The sequence below is a fragment of the Macadamia integrifolia genome, chromosome 3 (assembly GCF_013358625.1).
Source record: "Macadamia integrifolia cultivar HAES 741 chromosome 3, SCU_Mint_v3, whole genome shotgun sequence".
In the NCBI taxonomy this organism is placed as follows: domain Eukaryota; kingdom Viridiplantae; phylum Streptophyta; class Magnoliopsida; order Proteales; family Proteaceae; genus Macadamia; species Macadamia integrifolia.
Genome location: NC_056559.1, coordinates 27,020,162 through 27,046,396, shown reverse-complemented (window position 1 = coordinate 27,046,396; position 26,235 = coordinate 27,020,162). Strand labels below are relative to the sequence as shown.

Here is a 26,235-nt window from a genome sequence, read left to right as displayed (position 1 = left end):
ATTTCACCCCTAACCACAGATCGCTTAACCCCGTTCATCTTCGGTGCAAGAGCGCTCGATTAGTGAGCTATTACGCACTCTTTCAAGGGTCGCTGCTTCTAGGCAAACCTCCTGACTGTCTTTTGGGTGAAAGATATACCATCTTATAAGGGTACTTATATGGTTATAAGTTCACTCCCTTATTATTCCGAGACACATAAGCACTAGAGTGCATATTCAAATTCTAATGTGTGCCCACTCACATAATAAGATGTGGAGACCACATTGATACTCTTTCTCATTTTCATATGAATGATATCATTCTCTACACTGTAATCTTTTTTGGTGAAATCTCTACATCACAATTTGTTTTTGATATAGCCTTTGCACTACAATTGGAGTTAAGAGGTTAATATTCCTCTCCACAATGACATCATGGGAAACCCTTTATTATTAGTGAAAAAAAAAACTTAAAAGACAGTATGACCTCTACACCCAAACACAGGTGGGAGTGAAATGATCCCCCACCTCCATAAAAAACAATCATTGTTAATGCTTTTGTGTATGCTCCAATTGGTCCTTGCACTAGTGTAGAGGTCATGATGCCTTTTAGGGAACCCTCTCCTTACTATTATTAGGGAAAGTGTTTCTTTTGAGAGAGTGCAATTCTTGTACAAGCATGAATGCCAATGGGAGTGTACGAGAAAACATCCACATAAATTTCATTTTCCATTTCATAGGAGCAAGTTGATTATTTCGCCCCATGTGTCTAGATAGAAGGGCCACACTTCCCCCTCCCCCTCCGCCTTCCCCTCCCCAAAAAAAAATAAAAGGAAATTTACATCCACCTCCCCTTGTGTTTCGTTTATTATAATTAAACCCACCTAACCTAACACCATGAGTGAGGTGTTAATTTTAAAATTAAAAAGACTATTTTACCCTTATAGTTTCTTTACCTAAAATAAAAACGCAAACCAGCCTTACCCTACATTTGCATTCCCTACTATGAGATATTGACACCTCACACTCAGAAAAGAGTCTTAACGGCCCATCCCCCACGTTTACTTGAGAGTTGAGATGCCAACAAATGATGCAACATACTCCTCGAGTCCACCACCACCAGGAAAATAATCCTCTGTTTTTCTCATCCCTGTTTTTCCTTGTTTTGCTACCTGCAGAACGCGACACGTGGACAACTTTAAGACCAACGCACTGGATGTAATAATCCTTACCCAATCTTGACCGTTGGTCTCCTTGTTGTCCACGTGTCGCGTTCTGTAGGTAGCAAAATAAGAAAAAATATGGATAAGAAAAACAGAGGATTTTGATCCTCACCACCACCCCTTGGAAGACGATAAGTACTATGTGACGGGGAATAGGGCAACATCAAAATAGGTAATCGTTGAAGCTATGAAGAAAGCTTTTAGTTCCGTTACGGTGATTCCCAAGCTAATTTGTTTCGCTTTATTCACATTTTCACATAGAGAGAGAGAGTTTTGCATTTCATCTTCTTATTATTTCTCATAACCGACGTATCTAGCAATCGTAAGCACACCTTCCTCCCCTTCTTCCCCTCCTTAACAATACTTTCCCAAATTCAAACACCGATCTGTCACCCATGTCTTCACAAGGTTCAATTCCTTTTGCTCTATCTTACCAAATTCTTCCAAAACCTACCGTTTCTTGCATCATCATTGTCATCATCTCTGCTAACCGAACCAGGAAAAACTGAACTGAGCGTCAAACCAAGATCTGATTGAGGGGCAAATTAAAAAAGAAAAAAAAAATCTCAGTTGCAAAAAGAGACCACCTTACAAAACCCTCACTGCGCATTCTGATTCGCTTTCCATGCTTCCCATTGCCTTCAATCCTCTCGATCTCTGCTTCAAGAGCGGGAAGAACCACTCAAATAAACAATCCACCAACTTATGAAGAGGGGGAAACAAAGAAAAAACAGAGACCAAGTAGATTTTGGAATCCCCTTCTCATAGACTACAGAGAAGAGTTGCGATCAATTCAGTACCTTCTTAGATATCTTCTTTTCCCTCACTTCATATCTCTCTTGTCATAGATCAGAGAACCATGCACAGGGGCTCACTAACTGCGGAAAATCCACCATATCCGCCCACCAATGGCGCAAGGGCCACGGCCATCCAACCTTAAGCCGAACCCTTCTCGCCTAAGTCAATGACCATTTATTTTGAATGCTTGATTCAATATGGGAGACTGATACCTCAAAAAATCTCATCCAGAAGAACAATCAAATCCAATGGAGGAGACCCACTAAACCCAACAACGAGGAGGAATGAAGATGAAAATTTGGTGAAAGGACCTAACATGTTCTCGTTGGTCACTGCTTGATTGCTCGAGGATTCAAAGTCCAGGCGGTGTTGACTTGCTATTGTCTCTCTACTGGCCGTTGCTCTGGATGGTCGTGGCCCTAACACCGATGCTATGGTTCGTGGAGAGAATATCTGACCAAAGCACTACTAGGAGAGAAAGAGAGGAGAGGATGGGTTTCATGAGTCCAGAAAAGAATGGTTCGGCTTAAGGTTCCCCAAATTTCATTGCTCAGTCACCGTTGCCTGAGAAAGATCAGGAAAAATCAAAGGTCTTTTTAGTTCGCAAGAAGGTTGAAGATAATAGAGAAGGGCATTTTGGGTATTAAATAAAAAATAGCTTCACTTAACGGATTGACCCTTAAAAACCTCTCACAATGTTAGGATGGGTGGGTTTAGTTGTAATAAATGAAACATGAGGGGTGGATGTAACAAGGGCAAACGTGAGGAGAGGTGGATATAAATTTTCCAAAATACCACCCCTTGCATTTTCCTTTATTATATGACCCCCTCGCATTTCATTTATTACAAATAAACCCACCCAACCTAACACCGTGAAACTGATGTTAGTTTTTAAAATGGAAAAGACGATTTTACCCTCCTAATATATTTACCTAAAACATCTTGAATTAATGACCATTTTACCCTTTGAACATCTTCAACCCAAAAATCTCGCCCCCTTCATCTCTGTTGTTCACAGGTGAAACCTCTCGTCGGCGGCACCAAAAGCACCCTTGGAGAAAATTGTTGAAAATTAAAACTAAGAGTGAAATCAAGTTGCAGTTCTCACCTTCGCTTCTCCCTGTTTCTCCACTGTATACTCTGCCAAGCCTAGGCGCTTTGCTTTAGCTACATTCTTAGCGGATTCCATCTTCTCTGCCGAGAGCTTGACTACCTTATGACCAGCGGCTGAGGCAGCCTCTACAACACTCAAACCAACCATGTGTAGACACCGAATTTTGTTACCCCCCGGCAATGATGACAATATGAAGAATTACATGTTAGACATTTTAGACTTGGAGAATTTTCAAGCTTAAAGTAGAAAATGACCATTTTCCCCTATAAACTTTAAGAAGAAAATGTTTTCAAAAATTAGAATTTGATATTATGGATTATTGTAGTTTGTCCCCTCTAGTCGGACATTACACTTTGATGTGAGAACTATACGAATCGACACCCAATTCTTTCTTTCATTATCTGATCTAGGTCCCTACTTTATGCATATTTTTGTAAAGGTTCCTGGTCGAGACCACAATCGTGTCTCACATCATTGGATAGTGCTTGGACTGAGCTTTCTAACGACATATTACACGTCGAATTCTGACTAACGGTTTGAAAGATATGACCCCCGAAAATTGACTCCAAAGTTCGGTATCAGATTCCATTCCGAGCAACCAAGGAGTGCCACATGGCGCCCAAACTCCTTTGTCCGAAAGCAAACATTTTTAGATAATTTTCTCTAGTTTTTTAGTCCCACATTGAAAATAAGAGAGAACTGTCTCAAGTCCCAAGGCTATAAGTATAGCCCTTCCTCTCTTCCAAAAGGGAGGAGAAAAAAATTGAGAATTTGGGAGAGAGGATGGTCCCATCAAGGTTTTGGCTAATTTCTTCCTTCTAAAATCAAAATATTCTCCAAGTCTAAAAGTTTAACACATTAATCATTCCTTGAGCCGGGAGATCTAGTCCTGTTCAGTTCGATTTAGGGCTTGAAACACAAGGGTTATCTCCCATTGATTAAAGCCAGGTTTAAGGTATTTTTCTTCTCCCAATTGCAATTTAGAACTAGTTTATCCAATTTAATAGATTAGGTTTAATTAGTTTCAATTCGGTTTAATGTGATTTATTAGATATAAATTGGTTTATTCCGATTCAATTAAGTGTATTTAGGTTTAATTGGTTCATTTAGATTAATTAGGTTTAATTAACTTTAATTGGGTTCAATATAGTTTGATTTGGGTCATTGGGTCCAATCCATTGTTTTTGTTAATTCGTTTTATTTTTCATTTTAATTTGTTTTGCTTTCTCTTATTGTTATATCTTTATTCAATTAATCGGTTTCATTTGTGGCTTAATATACTCACTTAATAAGTAGGTTTGATTTGATCTATTTTTGATTTATTTTTGTTCTTTAGACATAAACCCTTAGATTAGGATCTCAAACCCTAATCTCTTCCCTCATCTTTTCTTCCTTTCTTTCTTCTTTTCCCTGTAGCAGAAAATCAGCTGCCTCCCTCCTCTTCTTCTCCTTCCCTTCTCCATGGCTGCCACCTCCCATTTCTTCTTCCAAACCTGCAATCCTTTCCTTCTTTTTCTTTTTTTTCTCTTATGTTTCCTTGCTGCTGCAACTGCTAACCAGTCCCACTGAACCTCCTTTCTCTTTTTCTTCTTCTTCTTCTTCTCTTCTTTTCTCTTTTACCATGGCCAAATCCTCTCCACCCCCTTCTCCTTCCTTTCTTTTTCCTTAACCGAACCTGAATCCATCTTCCCCTCCTTTTTCTTTCTACTGAAACCACCCGAACCTTCCTCCTCTCTTGTAACTTAGCAGCCACCATTCATCTACCTCTCATCTTCTTCTCCTTCCCTCATTCTTCTTCTTCTCTTCTTTTTCCCTGTTGCTGTAACTACCAATCAGTCCCACCGAACCTTCTTCTTCTTCTTCTTCTTTTTCTCTTCTTCTTCTTTTTCTCTTCTTCTTCCCTGCTGCTGCAACTAATAACCAGCAGCCATTGAACCTCCTTTCTCATTCTTCTTCTTCTTCTTCTTCTTCTTCCCTGCTACTGCAACTACTAACCAGCAACCACCGAACCTCCTTTCTTCTTCTTCTTCTTATTTTATTTTCTTGTTTTTTGTTATTTCTTTAATTTGCTGATTAGATAGTCCATATTTGTAATACCGACAACCTGTTATTTCATTTATGTTTTCTATGTGGAATCTTCCCCTCCTTTTGTTCTTTATTTTTCTTTTATCCATTTTGGTTTGATTTCCCCTCCTTTTGTTTTTTTTTATTTTTCTTTTATCCATTTTGGTTTGATTTCAGGTCTATAATGTATCCAGTCCTAGAACTTAGGGTTGAGATTCCCCTAATTTTAAAATTTAAAATCAAATGATTTCATTTTATTTTCCTCTAAATAATGTATGAGATGTAGTCTAGGGCGTATGTTAGCAAGGGCGTGGCTGGCCCCCCCTCAAACCGGCTCGTAGCATTAGGTGCGTATTGGGGATCTAGGTTTTCCTACTATCTCATATCTTTTGTACTCCAACCCTCACTCGCATTAATATAGTACTAATATAGATTGATTAAAGTAATGTAGTTAACTTAATTAGTCATTTCAATTGTTGTTTATTCAATTGTGGTTTGTTAATTTAGTTTTTTTTAATCACTGCATTTGGTTTCTTCATTCAATTCAATTTATTAAACTTGTGTAATTACCAATCTTTTTCCCTTTAGTGGTTTGTTTATTTTAATCAATTAACTAATTAGTTATTTAATGTAGGGTAATTAACTAGATTAATTAGTTAAAAGATTCTCTTCTCATTAGCTTAACTAGGATTTTGAAAAATGTTTAACTCATCTTAGATTAGCTTAAGGTAAACATAATTAGTGCAATTAGGTTTCATAATTAATTTAATTAAACTTTAGGTTTAGTTTAATCCTCCTATACTAGATTAGGTAGATTAGTAAAAATGCATTCATTTAATGTATTTAATCCATTTCATTTTTTTATAAATTAATTAGGTCTCATTTAATTTATAAATCTTTTTACCAATTAGATTAAGTAGGATTGCAATAATTTATTTCATAAATTACTAGGGAATATGATTAATCATTTTAATTAATTCAATTTAAGATTTCATAAATTCATTAATCATTCATCTAGGTTAGGCTCAATTAATTGAGTTAGTTTAATTTAAGTTTTTTTTAATTTGTTTTTTTTATTAGCGTAATCATTTCATTATTTGCATCATAACCTAGCTAGCATAATTTAGACACTTGGTTTAGGGTTTTCACATGTCATGCTCAGATACATAGTTTAGGGTTTTCAGTGACCTAGATTTATGACTAGTTAGTAGGGTACAAACAAACTTTGGTCAAACAAAAGGAGACCGGCCTTAGGGTCGGGCAAACTGGGTGCCTAACACCTTCCCAGTCTGTCACTTGACACTTGTCCAGAATCTTGGTGCAAACCAGCCTTATCCATCAAAGTCATTAGTCTCTCTCCCTTTATTCGGGGAGACATTTATGGGTCCTAGACCCTTTCTAGGTGGCGACTTCCTTTTACCCATAACGTGTATCCCCCCCCTTGGCATTTGATGATCAAGGATACTATCTCATCTCATTAGGGTCGAACCCTAGCGTGTGTACATGCGCTACGCGCCATTTCGCGATCCCGGTGGAGGTCCATGATACCTACACCATGCTGGCCTTCTGTGCTGCAGAAGTGGCCACCCTTTTAGTATCTTCCAAGGTGGCGTCCTTGTCTAGCACTGCCTTCTCACCAGCATAGCTTGCAGCACTCTTGGCCACATTCACGGCAGTGTCTTTAGCTCATGTAGCTTTCTCCTCAGCGAAGTGTAACACAGTCTCGCCACCTATTACTACAACATCCTTAGTCTTCTTGGCCGAAGCACCCTTCTCAGTGGCGTATTTATAGGCCTACTGACCTTTCTCCATGGTCGTATCCTTTGTAGCTGCTACCTTCTCTGATGCACCCTGAGCCACGTTAGTGGATTCCTTTGCCTTTTCGTTCTGTTCCTTCGCATGATGGCTTCTACGGATTTCTGTTGTGTTGTTGCTTTGTACTTCCCAATCTCCTCCAGCAACAACGACTCTAATTCTTTATTGGGTTGAACATCTGTATCACCTTGTTTCCTTTCGTTGTTTCTTCTTCTTTGTCTCTGATGTTATTGGATTGCCTAGCTTTCTCAGCATGAGTATGATCATAGCAGGTGTTAGGGACCTCTGGGCCTTTGGCTTTCTCAACAAGGGATTCGAAGTGCATGATCATCTTGGGAACTCTCTTTCTCAACAGGAACTTCTCTAGCCTCTTCAATCTTTACAATTTTCTCCAGGGGTGCTTCTTCTCTGGCCTCACCAACCCTTTCAATTTTCTCTAAAGCCATTGCCAATGTGTGTGTGTGTGTGTGTGTGTTCTCTGGAGATAAGATTGTTGTGTGTTGTTTTGGTGGAAGGAATTAGAGTAAAGAAAGAAGAGGGAGATGGTTTTTAAAACTGATGCTTTTGGTGCCGCCGGTGAGTGGTTTCATTATGAACAACAGAGACAAAGGGGCACGAGACTTTAGGGTTAAAGATGTTCAAAGGGTAAAATGATCATTGACTCAAGATGTTTTAGATAAATATCAAGAGGGTAAAATCATTTTTTCTATTTAAAAAAATTAACACCAATCTGTAGGTTGGGTAGGTTTATTTTTAGGGTCCGTTTGATAACGTAACCAGAAACGTGTTTCTGTGTTTTCTTATTCTCAGAAACACAGAAATGGCATAAATACCATTTGGTAAAAGTGTTGTGTTCCACTTGTTTCTTGAAACATAAATTGAAATTTATAACAATTTATGCTTCAAGAAACATGAATGACGAAACAAGTTTTACTTGTTTCGCTTGTTTCTCGAAACAAAAAAGGGGCACAATTCCACGATCGACTGACACTTTTACTTCAAGATCTATGAAAAAAGGGGAGCTTCATTCAAAGATTGCCACCCCCCTTCCTCTTCAACCGTTGAAGAGGAGGTGCTTCTCCTGCGTACCCGACGAGTTACACCTTTCCCATTGTCTGAAACTGAAACTGAAACTGAAACCAAAGCTTGCAGCGGCCACGGAGACAAGCATGCAGCGGCCACGGAGACAAGCATGCAGCGGCCACGGAGATGACGACAATGGCAAGTACAACAACTACGACGAGTGTAGCGGCGACGGCAATGATCTCCCACTTCCTTCATCATCTTCGATTTGCTGTCGGCGAGGTTTACTATTGTTCCAGCGAGAGCGAGGTCGAGGTCGAGGTCGAGGTTCCTCTGTGCACGAAGGTAAGGTGACTCTCTCTCTCTCTCTCGATTTTAGGCTTCGGTGTGATGCGATCTTGTTTGATTTTAGGGTATTTTAGGCATGGATTTTGATGGTTTTTATGCTTGAATGTTTGTTCGATTTAGGCACGTATGGAATTAGGGATTAAATCGGTAGCCTTTCTCCCTTTCCTGCTCTGAAAGACCTCAATGCAACCAGCTGTTCTTTGTCCCACAGCCTCTCTGTCTCTCTCTATTATTGTTCTTCTCAATCAAACCCATGTTATTGTTCTTCTCAAAAGAGACTTCACCACCTCCCGCCGCAGCCATGATGAAGTCTCCAATCGTGACAGCCTCCTAAGTAAACCATCTCTCTGAACGATATCTTCTTCTTCTTCAGACCCCTCTCTTGAACTATAAATAGAGAAGCTTGGGATTGTTTCCAAAAAAGACATACTTGGCCTTCGTGAAGCTCTGCTCAGTTGCTTCGCTGTGTAATCGTCTAAATCGCAAGAGGTAGTAGCAAGTCCTCCAAAGTTGCCATCGGATCAGGCCCTTTCAAAAGCCTCTTGAGCTGGTACAATTGGGTTCATGTTCGGAGTCAGAGAAGGTCACAACAGTGTGTGAAATTGGAGATGAGTTGCAAGAGAAGGCGCTGAAATGAGGGCACCCACCATGAGAGAACGAGATTTTCTTCAGAGTATTATCAGAGCTAGATGTGTGTTTGTTGTTGTTGTTGTTGTTGTTGTTACTGGAGCTATTCTCAAAATCCCTGTTTGGGGTCTTGGAGGAGCAGAGTAGGGACCCAAGAATAGGGGTAGAAGAGCTTCTCAGCAGCATTTTTTATAGCTTTAATGGCCGTCTCCTAGAAAATTAACCCAAATCAGAATGCTTGTAGACGTTCCTTTTAAGGAAAAACCTCTCTCTGTTGATTTGATTTCTAGAATTTTACAATTTCTGTGGTAGAGAGAGAGAGAGAGAGAGAGTTCCCATATCATGGAAGATGAAATATCTCCATCACCATCTCTAGCAACAAAGGTGACCAGCCCTCCACTACCTAGACTATTGGGAACTTGTAAAACATATGGCATAAACATGGGAATATTTACATTTTAATCTACTATTATTGGTTGACATTTCTTGTTTCGTAAAATTATGATGTAAGTTCGAGATAAGGAAATTAGTAGTTGTATGTATGATTAAAATGAAGGATTATGAGTTTCTGAAGAAAGTAACAAAAGTGGAATTATTTTCATTAAAATTTCTTATAAACATCATATTCTGTTAGAAATGTTCCCAGAAATAGAATTTATCAAACACCTTCTTACCTGTTTCTGTTTCCAGAAACAAGAATTATCAAACATCCTTCTTACCTGTTTCTATTTTCAAAAACAACAATTTCTGTTTCTGTCGTTTCTTGAAACAGAAACAGTAGAAGCGTTATCAAACGGGCCCTTAATAAATGAAAGGCAAGAGCCGGTGGATGTAAATATCCTTTCTTATTTTGAAAAAAAAATCTTTCCTTTGTCTTTTTCACCGTAAAGGATGACGCAACGTCGCAACCAACCTTTCAATAGAAAAAGGAAAAAATCCACCGACTAACCAATCCTAATACACGGAATTGACCACAACATCCTTACGGCAATCACCTCAAGGAAAGGTGGAGTGATTGAATCACCATACCGATACGCGTTTATCATTAAGGGTAATATTGCAATATCATATATCCACCATTTAAAGAGGGCGCTCCCCACATAAAAAAATGTAGCTAATGGCTATCGGCTTTGTATAACAATTTCTGCGTTTTCGAAATCGAGACTCGTCCCCATCCGCTCCCCTTTCAAAGTCGAAGCACTTGTCGATGAAGCTCTCGTCCCACCTGTCATTCTCATCCCGGATCATCTTCTCCATTTTCCCAGAACTCACAACTCTCTCTCTTCTTCTTCTCGTTCTCTGATTTCGGTCTTTTCCTTGATTTCCAAATTGATTCTCTCTCTCTCTCTCTCTTCTGTGCTCTGTGTACGAGATTCGTTGATTCGTTCATAGGCGGTGAAGATGCATTTGCTTGTGAACTGCTCCAATTGCCACACACCGCTGCAACTCCCGCCGGGGACCCAATCGATAAGATGCGCTCTGTGCCAAGCCATAACCCAGATCGCAGATCCCCGCAGCCTCCCTCCTCCTCCCCACCATCCCTATGATTACCATCCTGCTCCTGTGCCACCGGCACCGGCACCCGCTCCGGATCCTTCCCCGTACAACCATGCCCCTCCTGGGCCTCCCCCTTCTGCCCACGGCCGCAAGAAGGCGGTGATATGCGGCATATCGTATCGATATTCCAGGCACGAGCTCAAGGGCTGTATCAACGATGCCAAATGCATGCGTCACCTCCTCGTAAACAAATTCAGTTTCCCGGAATCCTCCATCGTCATGCTTACAGGTACGATACCAGATACTGGTTCAATTTGGGTTGCTCTGTCATGTTCAATTTCCCCTCCCAAGCCTTTTTTGTTTTTTAAAGTCCAATCTCAACAAGCTTTTATGTGAGAAGAATCATGTGTTGTTTCCATTATGGAAACTCTGATGTCTATTTGAGTTTAGAAGGGATTGTTGGGTTTTCAGTTTTTGTTTCAGAGATATTGAGTATCATGATCGTTACCTTGGATTGAGAAAGTTTTGAGTCCTCTCTGATTTTCATAAAACTTGAACATGGTACAATGTATAGTGGATCAGAGGGATCTGTCCAATTCTTATCATAATCCTCGTTTGAAGGATTTTTCTTTTGACCATTAAGTTAAGTGTCATATCTATTTTGAAGATGTATCATGCATGGTTATGCAAATGCAAATCACACCAGAATCTTTATATGGAATTTCAAGACACTTTACCATAAGCTTAAGACTTCTCTATTTAATGGTCTTATTTCTTTACTTATTGGTCCAAGAACACATTTTTTCTATACCTATTAACATTTCCGTCATAATGAAGGATATCGATACACTTGTACCGTTTTCTTTCTCATTGCAATTTTAGGTCAAGCTGGGTTTCCCCACCCCCCCCCCCCTCCCTCCCTCCCTCCCTCCCTCCAGCAGATTTTGCTAATTAGAGAGGAAGATATCTTGGAGCTGACATTCATTTTCTTTCATCACTGTTTCCCTTTGACCAGCTCTAATCTTGACCTTTTCCTGAAAGTTGATTTGCAGAGGAAGAAACTGATCCACTCAGGTTTCCAACTAAGCAGAACATAAGGATGGCATTGTATTGGCTTGTACAAAGTTGCCAACCAGGAGATTCTCTAGTGTTTCACTACTCTGGTCATGGTTCAAGGCAGAGGAATTATAATGGGGATGAGGTTGATGGATATGATGAGACCCTTTGTCCTTTGGACTTCGAAACTCAGGGAATGATTGTTGATGATGAGATTAATGCGGCAATTGTTAAACCGCTTCCTCGTGGGGTTAAGTTGCATGCAATTATTGATGCTTGCCATAGTGGAACCGTGCTAGATTTACCATTCCTCTGCAGAATGAGCAGGTTTGATCCCAATATGTTATAGTTTCTTTTCATTCAATGTTGAATGGGAGTGGTGTTGATGTGATAGAATATTTTCATGTGCCTTACTGTGATTCTGATATTCTGACCTTGCTCATGTAATATTCTTTTATACATCCAGGAGTGGGCAGTATATATGGGAGGACCATCGCCCGCGATCTGGGATTTGGAAGGGAACGAATGGAGGGGAAGTCATTTCCTTCAGCGGTTGTGATGATGATCAAACATCTGCTGATACTTCAGTGAGTTTTGGGCTCATTAATAATAGACATTTCTACTTTTACTCAATGACAGAATATTTTTGCAACAGAATTTACCTCACATATTAAACAAATAAGTCAAGTTTATAATTTTGTTGGCAGGCTTTATCGAAGGTAACTTCAACAGGTGCTATGACCTTCTGTTTCATTCAAGCAATTGAGCGTGGACATGGAACTACATATGGGAGCATACTAAATTCGATGCGGAATACCATCCGCAGTACGGGTAATGAGCTTGGCGGTGGTCCTGTGACATCTCTCCTCACCATGCTTTTGACAGGAGGCAGTCTAAGTGGGGGCTTGAGTCAGGTAAAGCTATCGCCACTGCTACATCAGTTTTGAAATTTGAAGTTTGGACACTGAAATGATTAGGATTGGGGCACCACTCTGGGTTCTCAATAAGGAAGGCTCCTAGAGACCTTTCGGTGCAATAACAGGTGTGCTTCTGCACGCAGTTGTGCATCTACGTATACACATGACCTTGCTTGAGATTCTAATCCAAACCTTGACACATGAAGACTCTATTAGAGGAGGAATGAACATTTCCAACTTAGACATATGTCCAAAAACCATATCTTTCAGCTAGACAAAGAATTATATTATGTACCAAGTGAAAGTCCAAACCGATATTGCAGAATTAGTTGTTTCCTTATGCCAATTTTTTTTTCATAAATAAAATAATCAGAACAGTGGTTATCGTGCCTTCTTCATACAAATTAGTTCTATGTGCTTCATTGTTAACAAAAAGAATGGGAGAATGCTTGTGTTCTTTAACTGATCACATGCCCCCTATTTATAATATGAAATCATGATAGAGTCATGATTGGAGTACTATAAAAAGATAAAGTATTTACAATTATACCTCTCATCCAGTCGCATCACTCTAATTAGGGTCAGTGGAGGGGGAAAAATCCCAATGTGCGGCACATTAATCCTTATCCTAACACTCCCCCTCAAATTGGTGCATAGATATTACACGTGCCCAACTTGACTAAACTAGGATGGAACAATTTTCCAACCAGTCCTTTAGTGAACACATCAACTAGTTGATCACCAAACTTTACAAAAGGAACGCAAATCAAACCAACATCTAACTTCTCTTTGATGAAGTGCCTATCAATCTGCACGTGTTTGGTTCGGTCATGTTGTATTGGATTATGAGCAATATTGATAGCAACCTTGTTATCATAGTAAAGCATCATAGGAAGACGAACAAGTGCACCAATATCATCCAAAAGTGTACGCAACCATAGTAACTCACAAATCCCATGTGCCATGGCACGAAATTCTACTTCAGCACTAGATTTAGCCACCATATTCTTCTTCTTGCTTCGTCAAGTGACAAGATTCCCTCCTACAAAGGTACAATAACCAGAGATAGACTTTCTGTCGGGTGAGCCAGCCCAATCAGCATCTGTATAAGCTTCAACTCGGAAGTGATCATGAAGAGATAAGACGATCCCTTTTCGTGGAGGTGACTTCAAAGTATCGTAAGATACACATAACAACTTCCATATGAGAGGAATAGGGATCATGCATAAACTTACTGACCAAACTTACAGTCACAGCAATGTCAAGTTATGTATGTGAGATATATCAGTTTTTCCACTAACAGTTGATAGTGGCCTTTGTTAACTGGTTCACCCTCCTTTTCCTTGAGCCGGTTACTAGCTTCCATAGGAATATCAGAAGGATGACAACATAACATACCTGTCTCGGACAGCAGATCAAGGATGTACTTTCTTTGAGAGAGAAAGATGCCTTTTGAGGACCAGGCAACATCAATTCCAAGAAAGTACCTTAACTTTCCAAGATCCTTTATCTCAAATTCTTTGCCCAGAAAACCCTTGAGATGATCAATCACAGTGCTATCATTTTCTGTTATCCCGATGTCATCCACATAGACAATGAGTATAGTAACTTTTTCACCAGACCTCTTTATGAACATTGTGTGGTCAGCCACTCTGCTTATAACCCATAGATGTCATAGCCTTGTGAAATCTTCCAAACCATGCTCCAGGTGAATGTTTCAAACCATAGAGGGCATGTTTCAACTTACAGACATTGCCTTGAGTTCTTGTGCTAGAGAAACCTGGTGGAATTTTCATATAAACTTCCTCATCGAGCTCTCCATGAAGGAAAGCATTCTTTACATCAAATTGTTGGAGTTCCCATCCTAGGTTCACAGCACATAAGAGTAACACTCGCACAGAGGTTAACTTAGCAACTGGTGCAAATGTCTCTTGGTAGTCGATTCCATAAGTTTGAGTGAACCCTTTAGCCACAAGTCGTGCCTTGTATCTGTCAACAGAACCATCGATCTTCTGTTTTACCATAAACACCCACTTACAGCCAACAAGTCTCTTCCCAGGTGAAAGAGTCACAAATTCCCATGTAGCATTCCTTTTTAAGGCATCAATTTCTTCCTCCATTGCAGCCTTCCATTCTTTTCTACAAGAGCTTCCTACCAATTCTTAGGGACACAAGTAGATGAAAGAGAAGACACAAAGGCACGATAGGAGAGTAAAAAGGAATCATATGAAACAACATGAGATATAGGGTGTTGAGTACAGGTCCTAATGCCTTTTCTGAGGGCATAGGTTGATCAGAAGTATTATACCTGAAGTATGAGGTTCAGTCGGTTCTGGATCCCTGACGAAGGGATGTGTAAAGGTGTTGTAGTAGTGGTGATGGTTTGAAGTTGCTTATTTCTAGTGTGTCTCCTATTATTAACTTAAAGAGTGGTGTCATCAATTTGTCTATGGAATTCACCAATGGTTCTTTGAACTGGAGTCTTCTCCCCCTGTGTTGGAACAATAGGAGTCATCTCCCCCTGAGTCGAAACAATAGGTTCTGCCCCTTTACTATCTTGTGGAGCATGAGGATCCTGAAGTGATGATGATGATGGGTATACTAGTGGAGCAAGCAGATTCAGAGTCATCTCTTCTTCACTAGTAACTCCAGACTCCTCCTGAAGATGTGACAATGAATAATAACTAACAGATTTATGAAACACAACATCCATTGTTACTATTATATGTCGGGTAGGAGGATGGTAACACTGGTATCCTTTCTGTAGGAGAGTGACCCAGAAAGATACATTTCGTACTTCGAGGCTCCAATTTTCTTGGTGAATGATGATCCCTAGCATAGTAGGCACACCCAAAAGTCTTTGGAGGAACCAAGGAGGATGTAGTCTCTTGAAGAACCTCAACAGGAGTTAGAGAGTTGAGGACATGAATTAGCATATGATTGATTAGGTAGGTTGCTGTGAGGACAACATCACTCCAATACTAAGATGGAACCTACCTAGCATACATCATGGCTCGAGCAATATCCAGCAAGTGCCTATTCTTGCGTTCAGCCACCCCATTCTAAGCAGGAGCGTCAACACAGCTTATCTGATGAAGAATCCCATGATCAGCTAGGTATTTCTGAAACTGACCCTCCATGTACTCTTTTCCATTATCAGTACACAGAATTTTCAGAGTTGTATTGAACTGAGTCTAAATCATTTTATGGAACTGCTAAAAACAACTGAACGCTTCACTTTTGTGTTGCATCACGTAAATCCAAGTAGTTCTAAAGTGACAATCAATAAAGGACACAAACCACCTTTTCCCAAAAATAGATGTCTGACAAGATGGGCCCCATACATCAGAGTGAAGCAAATGAAAAATAAAAGAGCTTTTATTTAAAGGTAAATAATTGGAACGAGACTGTTTATCCAGAATACAAGCCTCACAAAAGAGTTCATCTCTAGTATATGATTTAACTAAACGCGGAAATAAAAGAGATAAGGTCTCAATTGGTGGGTGTCCCAAATGATAGCGCCATTGAGTCAATTCAGAAGAAGCAGAGTGTAGCTGATGATGTGTTGATGTTGTAGCAGTAGAGAGACAACTATCATCAAGCAAATAAAGACCACCTTGCACCTTACCATATCCAATCGTCTTCTCCGTTTCCAAATCCTGGAAAATGCAATGGGAAGGAAAAAATGTTACTTTACAGTTTAGGATCTTAGTAAGACTATTAATGGATACCAAATTAGTAGTAAAATTAGGGATATGTAAAACTGAAGGAAATAAACTAGCCAAATAAACTGGAGGAGCCAGTCATGTGATCAGTCGCACCAGAGTCAATGATCTAGGGAGTGGAGATGGCTGATGGACAATGACCACCAAATAAAATACTTAAGTGAGCAAAATTGGAACCTGTAGGGATTGAATTGGCAGGGGTTGAAGAATTGGAAGCCTTAAGCATACATCTGAAAGCCTAGAGTTCCTCTTGGGAGAGTCCAATATCAGTTGCAGGGGAAGTGTTAGCAGTCTCAGCCTGATGGGCTTTAGTTTTGGATCAACCCCGAGCACGCTTTGCCTCAAAATTAGTAGGTTTTCCATGGAGCTTCCAACAGTTGGCCTTGGTATGGTATGGTTTATGGCAGTGTTCACATTTAACAATCTCCTTGTTAGAATCTCCAGTTCGATTTGCTCCTTCAGAGGTAATAGTGGATCCAATCTGTAGAGCTGATTTTTCAGTAGTAGGAGTATGTAGCATCGAGATACGACGACATTCGTCTATATAAACCATAGCAAAGGACTATTCCAGAGTAGAGAAGGGAGATTTGCTAAGTATCTGAACACGAATCTAATCATACTTGACATTTAAGCCTGCTAAGAAATCATACACCCTAATTTTGTCCACATGTTTGGTGTAAGCAATACTATCTTCAGCATTTTTGGGATGATAATTTGCATAATGGTCCAGTTCATACATAGAGCTTGAAATTTTGCATCATATTTGGACACAGGGAGTTCCTGTTGGGTAGTGGTACGAACCTTCTTGCAAAGTTCAAATACCTAGCATCATTCCCTAGTTGTCCATAAGTTTCCTTGGCAGTAGCCCAAATTTGAGAAGCAGTATCTAATAGCAAAAATCCTCGAGAAATAGATTGATGAATAGAACCATCAAGTAAGACATTACGAAGGAGTTATTAGTGACCCATTTATCCTGAGGGGTACCCTCATCAGAGGGTTTCTTCAATTTCCCTGTAATGTGTCCAGTGAGACCTCTACCAGCAATGGTAAGATATGTAGATCTTGACCAGAGAGGTTATTAGTTCCGTCCAATTTCACAGGGCTAGTCCCAAAAGGCATGTAGTCATTGCGACTTTGTCCATTAGACCCAGAGGTCACAGTAGTTACTTCAGACATGATTGAACTAGTAAAAAAAAATCAACAATGAGAAAGAGAAATACCAAAACTTCAAAAATCAACCGTCCGAAATCGTCTATACTTGGATTGAATCATAGTTGTCACGGCGTCAAATCGATCCAAGGCGGTGGAGGGGTGGCTAATCGATTTGGCGATTAATCGCCCATTTTGGCGTTGCCATGGCGGTCAAATCGCCCGTGTGTCATTTTTTATTTTTTCTATTTTCTAAAATTATTTAATATGCTACTTTTTTATTTTTCCTATTTTTTAAAGTTATTTAGCATGCTACAAGCCTAGAATATATACCCTATAACATATAAAACAAACATTAAGTAACATCAAATCATCAAAAAAATCAACATAGCCATATCATGTCATCAAAAATCAACATAAATTATTGACTTATACAGTTATACATCAATTCATCACTCATCAACATAGTTGTCACGTGTGGCATAGGGACAAACAATCAAGGAGCATTCTTTTGATTACTAAATATAGGGGAAAATGAAGCTTGAAAGTAAAAAATCAACATGTACATCACACAAGAGTAAAAAGTAAAAGGCTAACCTGTGATTGAAGCTTGAAAGTAATGATTGGAAGTGAGTGAGCAACCTGAACAAAGTAAAAGGTATATATGTCAACATATCATATATGAATGACAGAATGAGAAATATATATTTGGAAACCAAAAAATAGAATCATTAGATCAAATGATGAGATAAGTGGCTAACCTGTTAAGCTATTAGTGACTTACTGAAGCAATAAAGCTTGATAGCAAATGAACTCAACATAAAAAAAAAACTTAACTAATCATCCAAGTTCAAAGTTTAAAGTTTAAACAATATATAAAATCCAAACACTCAAACAGTCAAACACAAATAACTTAATCATCATAATCATCCAACAAATCAACAGATGGCAGATTCCTTTGTTGTCCTTGTCCACTAGAAGCATTTGCATTTTCACCAAAATTATCTATGACATCCAAGTCATCATTCACATCATCCTCTTCTTCCAAATCTTCTTCCCCATCTGATTCTGATGACTCCCCAACATCCCTCCCTCTACCACGGCGTGTGTAGCACAAATTTCCTCTAGAGGTTGATGATTGAGCTCTCCTGGGTCGATTGGGCCCCTCCATTGTTGCCCCCATTGCTCTACCAGCAACGTCCCATGTGAGATCAGCATCGGGATGGACTACATCATCCACTTGCTCGTCAATCATCCACTCACTACTCCAATCCAGTTCATCAAGCACAAGTGGATCATAATTTCTGTTGAGGAGACGTCTTTCTTGAAACCTTTCTTCTAGGCGGCGATTGTATTGAACATAGACTAGATCATTCAAACGTTGATGTTCCAGCCTATTCCTCTTCTTGGTATGAATCTGAATTCATAAACAATAGAGAACAACAAACAAAGTTATTGTTCCAAAAATAAAAAGTCTAAAATATGAAATAGAGACTTGAGACCCAGCTACTTACAAACTCAAATGTGCTCCAGTTGCGCTCGCAACCAGAAGAGGAGCAACAAAGCCCTAGAATACGTCTTGCAATCTTTGAAAGCTCAAAAGCATGACCTCCAAATGAACCCCACCAATTAACTATAAAAAATAAATATATATAAAAATAGTTAGATTGATATTTAATATATCACACAAGCAAAACAACTAAACATTAAACAATGAACTCTACTTACTAGGACTCATGGTTGCCCGTGATCTAATTGCCATATCCGAGGCAAAACCACCTCGAGAATATCTATACAAAGTGGCTTGAGTATTTATCTTGTCTTGTAAAGCTGGTTCATGTATCATTCTTTCAATGACTTCATTAAATGCAAGCTGTAGAGAAGATATAATTTGGTAGCCACCATCATCACCTTCCTTATAAGAAAAAAATTTGCCAGGATTAAGAAATAGTGCTGCTCCATACAAAGGACGCCCCATCTGAATCTCCCAACGCCTATTAACAATATCCAACACTTTCTTGTAGTGCCTTTCTTTATCTCCAAAATTTTCTTTTATTTTCTTTTTTGTCTCATCCATGGCAAATTGAACCTCAGGCATAGAAGGCCTCTCATCACCATCCACAATCCTCAAGACAGTAAGAAGTGGCTTTGAAGCTCTAAGACAATTTTCCACACCATTCCAAAATGCTACAGCAAACACCGTCTCAACCACTTTCTTCCCAGCTTCGGTCTTTTCCAAATTAGAACTAGTCCATTCTTCAGAAATAAACAAATGTCTCAAGTCATCTCTATGTTTTAACAAGCTTTGAAGTGTCAGAAATGCAGTTGCAAATCTAGTAGCTGCTGTCCTCACAAGATCCCTCCCATTTGTTCTAGCCCTCATTGCATCAAGAATGCGTGTGTGCCTGTAGATGAAGTTGGTTACTTTTTTTGCCTTACTTATCACAGTCCTATTAGCATTCAAGAATCCTATTTCCTCCAACATCAGGTCAATGCAATGCGCTGCACAAGGAGTCCAATACAGCTTTGTCCTCTTCTGCATAAGGCCATAAGCATTGTACCGGCTAATTTGTAAGCTGATGCATTATCTGACACAACTTGCACAACATTGTCCTCACCAATTTCTTGAACTTTGTTGTCAATCAATTCAAACAACTTCTCTGCAGTTTGAGATATGCTAGATGCATCAACAGATTCCATGAAATAAGTCCCCTCTGGACAGTTAACGAGGAAATTAATTAAATGCCTTCCTCTTTTATCCGTCCACCCATCAGTCATTAGAGTGCACCCATACTGCTTCCAATACTCTTCATATTTATTCTTCATCTCTGCAGTTCTATCCTTTGCTGCCTTCAACAATGGCACTCTCACTTCATGATAACTTGGGGGCTTATATCCTGACCCGTACTGTGCAATAGATTCTACCATCACCTCAAACCTCCTTGACTTAAGAGCATTGAATGGAATACCACACTGATAAACCCAGTCAACAATGTGATTATCAACTCTCTTTTTTTCTTCCTCTGATCTAAACCGGTTCTCTATAGTAGTCTGAGTACTACCTTTAAGATGCCTCTCAAGTCTCAACAACCACTTGCTCAGGAGTCCGTCTAACATGAGCATCCATGGGGCCCCTTACTTGTGGCTGAATGACTACTTTCTTTTTCTTAGCAAATGTCCCAGAGCTAGGAATAAGTCTAGAGGTTGTAGAAGAAGGAGTCCTACTAGACTGTCTTTGACCTTCAACTTCTATATCAACATCAGCACCAACACCAGCACCAACACCAACACCAGCACCAGCACCAGCATCAACATCAACATCATCATCATCCAAAACGTCTTGCATCCTTTTCTTCTTATTGCGCATAAGAGCTGCATTCATCTCTGTAGCAATCGCTACAGTTGTCTTGGTACACTTAGCAACATCTCCATATCCACCCACCAAATGTTGCTTTAACCTTTTAATTCCACACTAGAGGTTTTTTCCACAAAGAGTGCATTTAACAAGGTTCTTGTCTGACAGGTCAGGCCAATACCCATACTTCCACCCAGGGTCATTTGATTTGGCCTTCCTGGTTGGGTCTTTGGATGGATCATATGCAGCCGTGCTTATATTATCACCCCCACTACTACCAGGTCCACCAACAGTACCATCCATTATGAACTCCTATAGTCCTATCCTACAAGTTACAAAACAGAGTAACAAAGTATGTTAAGTGTTAACCAATAACATTAACATGATAACATAAAAAAAAAACAATTAAACACTCACAAATCCAACTTAATCATTTCACTTAACACAAATACACAACCAAGACCATTGTCAAGTTCTTTTATTTTTTTTTTTCCAGCAATCTAAAATATATGATTTCCCATCTTCAGATCAAGATCAAACTCTAGATAGTAGATAACTAGATATACAGATAAAGAGGAAAACATATTATAAACATTGAAGATTTGAAGTTACTAGTAGGTGGGGCCCTTACCTGGTTGTCGCTCTTGCTGCCGAAGGAGAAGATGTCGCAGGCGATATCGTATTGTGGTTGTTGTCGTTCTTGCTGCCGGAGAAGGAGCAAAGAAGATGTCACTATTGGTTGCTGCCGAAAAACCAGTCCTATATGTTGGTTGCTGCCGGAGAAGGAGAAGAAGAAGAGTTGCAGCGGTGGCTGCCGGAGAAGGAGAAGGAGGAAAAGAGTTGCAGACTTCCAGTGGTGGCTTCCGGAGAAGGAGAAAGAGGAAAAGAGTTGCAGACTTGCAGTGGTGGCTGCCGGAGAAGGAGAAGGAGGAGAAGACTTGCACGGTGGCTGCCGGAGAAGGAGAAGGAGTAGAAGAGTTGCAGCGGTGGCCGCCGGAGAAGGAGAAGGAGGAAAAGAGCAGCGGTGGTTGCCGAAGAAGGAGAAGGAGAAGGAGAAGGAGGAGAAGGGTTGCAGCGGTGGCTGCCAGAGAAGAAGAAAGAGGAGAAGAGTTGCAGCGGTGGCTGCCGGAGAAGGAGAAGGAGGAGAAGAGTTGCAGGCTTGCAGCGGTGGCCGCCGGAGAAGGAGAAGGAGGAAAAGAGCAGCGGTGGCTGCCGAAGAAGGAGAAGGAGAAGGAGAAGGAGAAGAGTTGCAGCGGTGGCTGCCGGAGAAGAAGAAGAAAGAGGAGAACAGTTGCAGCGGTGGCTGCCGGAGAAGGAGAAGGAGAAGAGAAGAACCAGCGGTGGCTGCCGGAGAAGGAGAAGGAGAAGAGAAGAACCAGCGGTGGCTGCCGGAGAAGGAGAAGAAGAAGGAGAGGAGCAGAAGACGCAACAGTGGCTGCCGGAGAAGGAGAAGAGAAATCGTTGCAGCGGTGGCTGCCGGAGAAGGAGAAGAAGGAGAAGGAGAGAACAGTTGCAGCGGTGGCTGCCGGAGAACGAGAAGGAGAAGAGAAGAACCAGCGGTGGCTGCCGGAGAAGGAGAAGAAGAAGGAGAGGAGCAGAAGACGCAACAGTGGCTGCCGGAGAAGGAGAAGAGAAATCGTTGCAGCGGTCGAGGGTTTTCGGTTTTCGTCTCTTCGAACTCTCGAGCTTTGATCGAGGGTTTGTGGCGTTAATTGGAAATTTGAAATCGACCGAGGGTTTGGTCTCAAATCATAATAGAAAATGTTAGTAAAAAAAAAAAAACCCAATTAAAATATAATAAATAAAATATTGTTAGTAAAAAAAAAAAAATCGACCGCCTAGGTACTAAAACGTGGTATGGCGTCGCCTATCCGTCCAAGGCGACCGCCAAGTGTGCAACCATTAGTCGTTGTACTGCCATGCCTATGATTTACCGCCGGGACGCCAAGGCGCCGCCTAGGCGACGCCTTGACAACTATGGATTGAATTGCCCAGTAAAGATAGTGAGGTACTCCAAAATAATATTAGGCTTGATGTAGAACTGTTGAGATAAGCAAATTAGGGTTTTGGGAGAAAACCCTAATTATCAAAGAAGATGGGAGATTTGATATAGAGACTTGGCAGATGGGGCCACAAGTTTGGTCGATCTCCTCTGTAATGGTGATGATGATCTCCTCAAAAATTCTGCCAATTCTGAGGAGGGAAGGTGAAGGTCTGTTGAGAAACTAAACACCTAGATCAGAAATTAGGATCTGATACTATATTAACAGAAAGAATGGGAGAATGCTTGTGTGTCTTTAACTGATCACACAAGTCCCCTATTTATAATATAGAATCATTATGGAGTCATGATAGGAATCATAACTATCATGATAGAGTCATGGTAGGAGTACAACAGAAGAATAAGTATTTATAATTATACCCCCCTATCCAGCCGACCCACTCTAATTAGGGTCAATGGAGGGGGAAAAACCCCAATGTGCCCCTGCAGCACACTAATCCTTATTCTAACATTCATAAATTTTTTAATACCTTCATATAAAATTCTACTTCCTAATATTTAAGAAGATATAATTTTCTAGGTACTTGTATTGCCCAGGACCCGCCTAGAAATATACGCTGTCTATAAGTTGGTTTCCTAATCTCTTGGGTTCAATTCTGGTCGCTTTCTTGTCTTGCCGATTAGGCCATAGCTTCTATAAATGTAATGTGATGCCCTACATCTTACTAAATGAAGCAGTTTCCCTAGGTGTGCCATCCACTATGGAGTTTGGACGTCACACCTAATTGGGGCATGTGGCAAATCAGATGGGGCTTAAATTTTATGGACAGATAGACCCTAGGATCAGCTCACACTTCAAGTTTCAGGCCAAACGGAGTTGGCTAAATGGCATAACAAAGACGAGGAAAAATCCCAGACTACCTAGGGGGTGCATCCCAATTCTTGGACTACCAAGAAGATGTGCGCCAATAGATGAGAGAGTAACTGAATGAATTTCGGTATGAAGTTTGGTAGATGCGCTATCCAGTTCATTTCCTAGATTTCAATGGTCAGAATCGCAATATCACCCTTCCACCACTAGGTGTGCTGTCTACAGAGTCTGCAAAGGACGGTGCATTCCAGAAAAACTTATTCAAAAAACAAAGCTGCAACAAAATAAAACATAAATAACAAACGAAGAATAAGGTTATGGTATTAAATTTCTTTATTAAGTCTGATGTCATCCCTGCTAATAATATGACAGAAATTTCACTGAAATTAGGTTATGGTATTAAATGTCTTTATTAATTCTGATGTCATCCCTGCTAATAATATGACAGAAATTTCACCGAAACTCCTAGAGAGTCTGCTATATGTATAATATAGTATGAATGAATAATAATTAAGAGAACTGTTCATTTATGAACATCAAATTTACAAATCAAAGCTGTAGGAGCAGTTTTAGTTTGTATCTTTAATTTTTGTTTCTTTGTGACTCTTATAGTTTTTCATGGGCAAACAGAGAGGAATAAATGTAAGGTAAATGAAATATATATATATATGGGGGATAGGGATGGTTATGAGAATTCATTATGACAAGCCCAAAGCAGAGTCATTATGTTGCCTAAACTTATTTCTGTTGGTGGGCCTCATCTTAGATAGAGACAGATAAAAGTCATAGAAACAGGACACAATTGGAGGATCTTTCTACCGAATTAGCCTATATGGTTTAAATTCCATTGACATCAACTTAGGTGCAGAGGATTTATTTCCATTTGCAATAACCATAAGATAGTGTCAATAGTACCTGAGAACAAGAGCAAAAGTAAACGGAAATTTGTCCAATCAGCATCCATGTGTTAGATGAAGATCTCTACTGTAACAGTTCATACTTATTCGAAGCTTTCCTGTTCAACGCTGTATATCCGTGATGCTGACATGCAGAAACAAATGCTTGTACTGTCATTTTGCATTTTGTCAATATAGGCCTGTTAATTGCAATCATACATTTGTAAATTGTATGTCAAACTTTTTGCAGCATAAGCATGCAGTACCTACTACCATAAACCCATGACAAATATATGTCTGAATCTGCCTGTTTTCATTGTGTACCTATGCTTGTTGGTTTTTTAATCATTGTGTACCTGTGCCTGTTAATTTCGTTATCATTTATTTTGATACACACCTGGTTCTGAGGCCAATATTCTGTTATATAAACTAATCTAAGTTTTGTTTTATTTTTCTCCAGGAGCCACAGTTGACAGCATGTGAACCATTTGATGTGTATACAAAGCCCTTCTTCCTATGAGTGCTTCTATATCTCATGACTTATAATTAATTTTATTATTTGTTCAGTTTTTCTGTATAGTTATCTCTCAAAGTATTATTTATGCCTTTGTTTTACTCAAATTTCTGTATTGAAGAGATCTTTACCTTTTCACCAATATATTAGCATGCCAGGAGACATTGTGGTGACTGGAAATGTTTTGTTTTTGGTGAAACTGGCCTTCCAGCTTTCTCCTTGAGGATGTGGCAGATCCAACAGCATAGGCTGTAATGTCATCAAAGGAAGAGGCCGGTGAAGATTTGCGATGTAGCATTGGCCTTTCGTAAAACAGAGGATTTTTTATTTTTTATTTTTTATTTTTTATTTTTTGGGGGAGGGTGGGGGGTGGGGGGTGAGATAGGAAATATACATTAGGGGAAAACTTTAATAACAGTCCAAGGTTTATATTGGATATCAAGCAAAACAGACCACATCCTATTTTGCACTACATGCTTTGCTAGTAAGTGAGCGGGCTGAACCAGAAACTTGTTGACAATGCAAACCCTACAGTCTTCTAAACATGATAATACATCAAGGGTATCAAACAAAGCTGGGAATTCCACCCATGGCCAATCAGAAAAAGAAGTATTTTTTAGAAAATTATTGATTCCATGTAATCAGTAGTGACTAATCAACTTTGCTGCTGCCTTAATGCTGCAAAATTTTGCTTCTAAAGATGATGAGGTATGTCCTAATCCGACTCAAGTTTCTTGTTGTGAACCTCCTGAAACCAACATAATAGCCGCCCAGCCAGAGCGGCCATCACTAATCAAATCACTCATCAAGGGAAAACTTTGCTTGTCCTTCCGTCCAACACAAATTCGATCAGGTTACAGCATCATGAATCATACAGAATGCAGATGGAATAGTAAGGTATCATGGGAAGCATCAGTAATGACAACAGTTGCATCATCTTCTATTGATAAACATGCATGTTGGATCCTCTCGGTAGGGAAGTGAAGGCAAAATGGATGGTGATTGGGTAAGACAATGAACCTGATATAACCCTTGGAAAAGGGGGTAAAGGATTTTTGAAAACAAGGGTTTTCCCCAATGAACTCAAATAGCTACCTATCAAAGTTTGCCAGGGATTAAGATAGGGTTTCAGACAGCCTTACACATTACACTTCTTCCTACCCAGCTAATCAAGTTTTACATTATAAGATGAACCCTCAATTGAAACATTGAAACTGTTCGATAGCAGCAATAAATCTGGATCACCTCATTTCCTCATTCTG

The 26,235-nt window shown here is 39.8% G+C and overlaps 1 protein-coding gene and 1 long non-coding RNA gene across 2 annotated transcripts in view; one reads left to right on the top strand and one right to left on the bottom strand.

Annotated features, from left to right (window-relative positions):
* Positions 1 to 25,153, top strand: part of LOC122074105 (metacaspase-1-like) — a 39,660-nt gene extending 14,507 nt beyond the window's left edge. The window contains exons 2-6 of the mRNA XM_042638943.1: positions 10,326 to 10,777; positions 11,541 to 11,871; positions 12,011 to 12,131; positions 12,252 to 12,458; positions 24,920 to 25,153. Of these exons, the coding sequence (XP_042494877.1) occupies positions 10,393 to 10,777; positions 11,541 to 11,871; positions 12,011 to 12,131; positions 12,252 to 12,458; positions 24,920 to 24,979 (1,104 nt within the window). The 5' untranslated portion in view covers positions 10,326 to 10,392 and the 3' untranslated portion in view covers positions 24,980 to 25,153. The remainder of the gene's footprint in view (positions 1 to 10,325; positions 10,778 to 11,540; positions 11,872 to 12,010; positions 12,132 to 12,251; positions 12,459 to 24,919) is intronic.
* On the bottom strand, positions 1,318 to 2,253 carry LOC122074107. Its single transcript, XR_006138962.1, has 3 exons — positions 2,003 to 2,253; positions 1,790 to 1,859; positions 1,318 to 1,685 (listed from the first exon to the last, which is right to left on the bottom strand). It is a non-coding gene; the product is annotated as an uncharacterized LOC122074107 (long non-coding RNA).
* Positions 25,154 to 26,235: the final 1,082 nt, after the last annotated feature.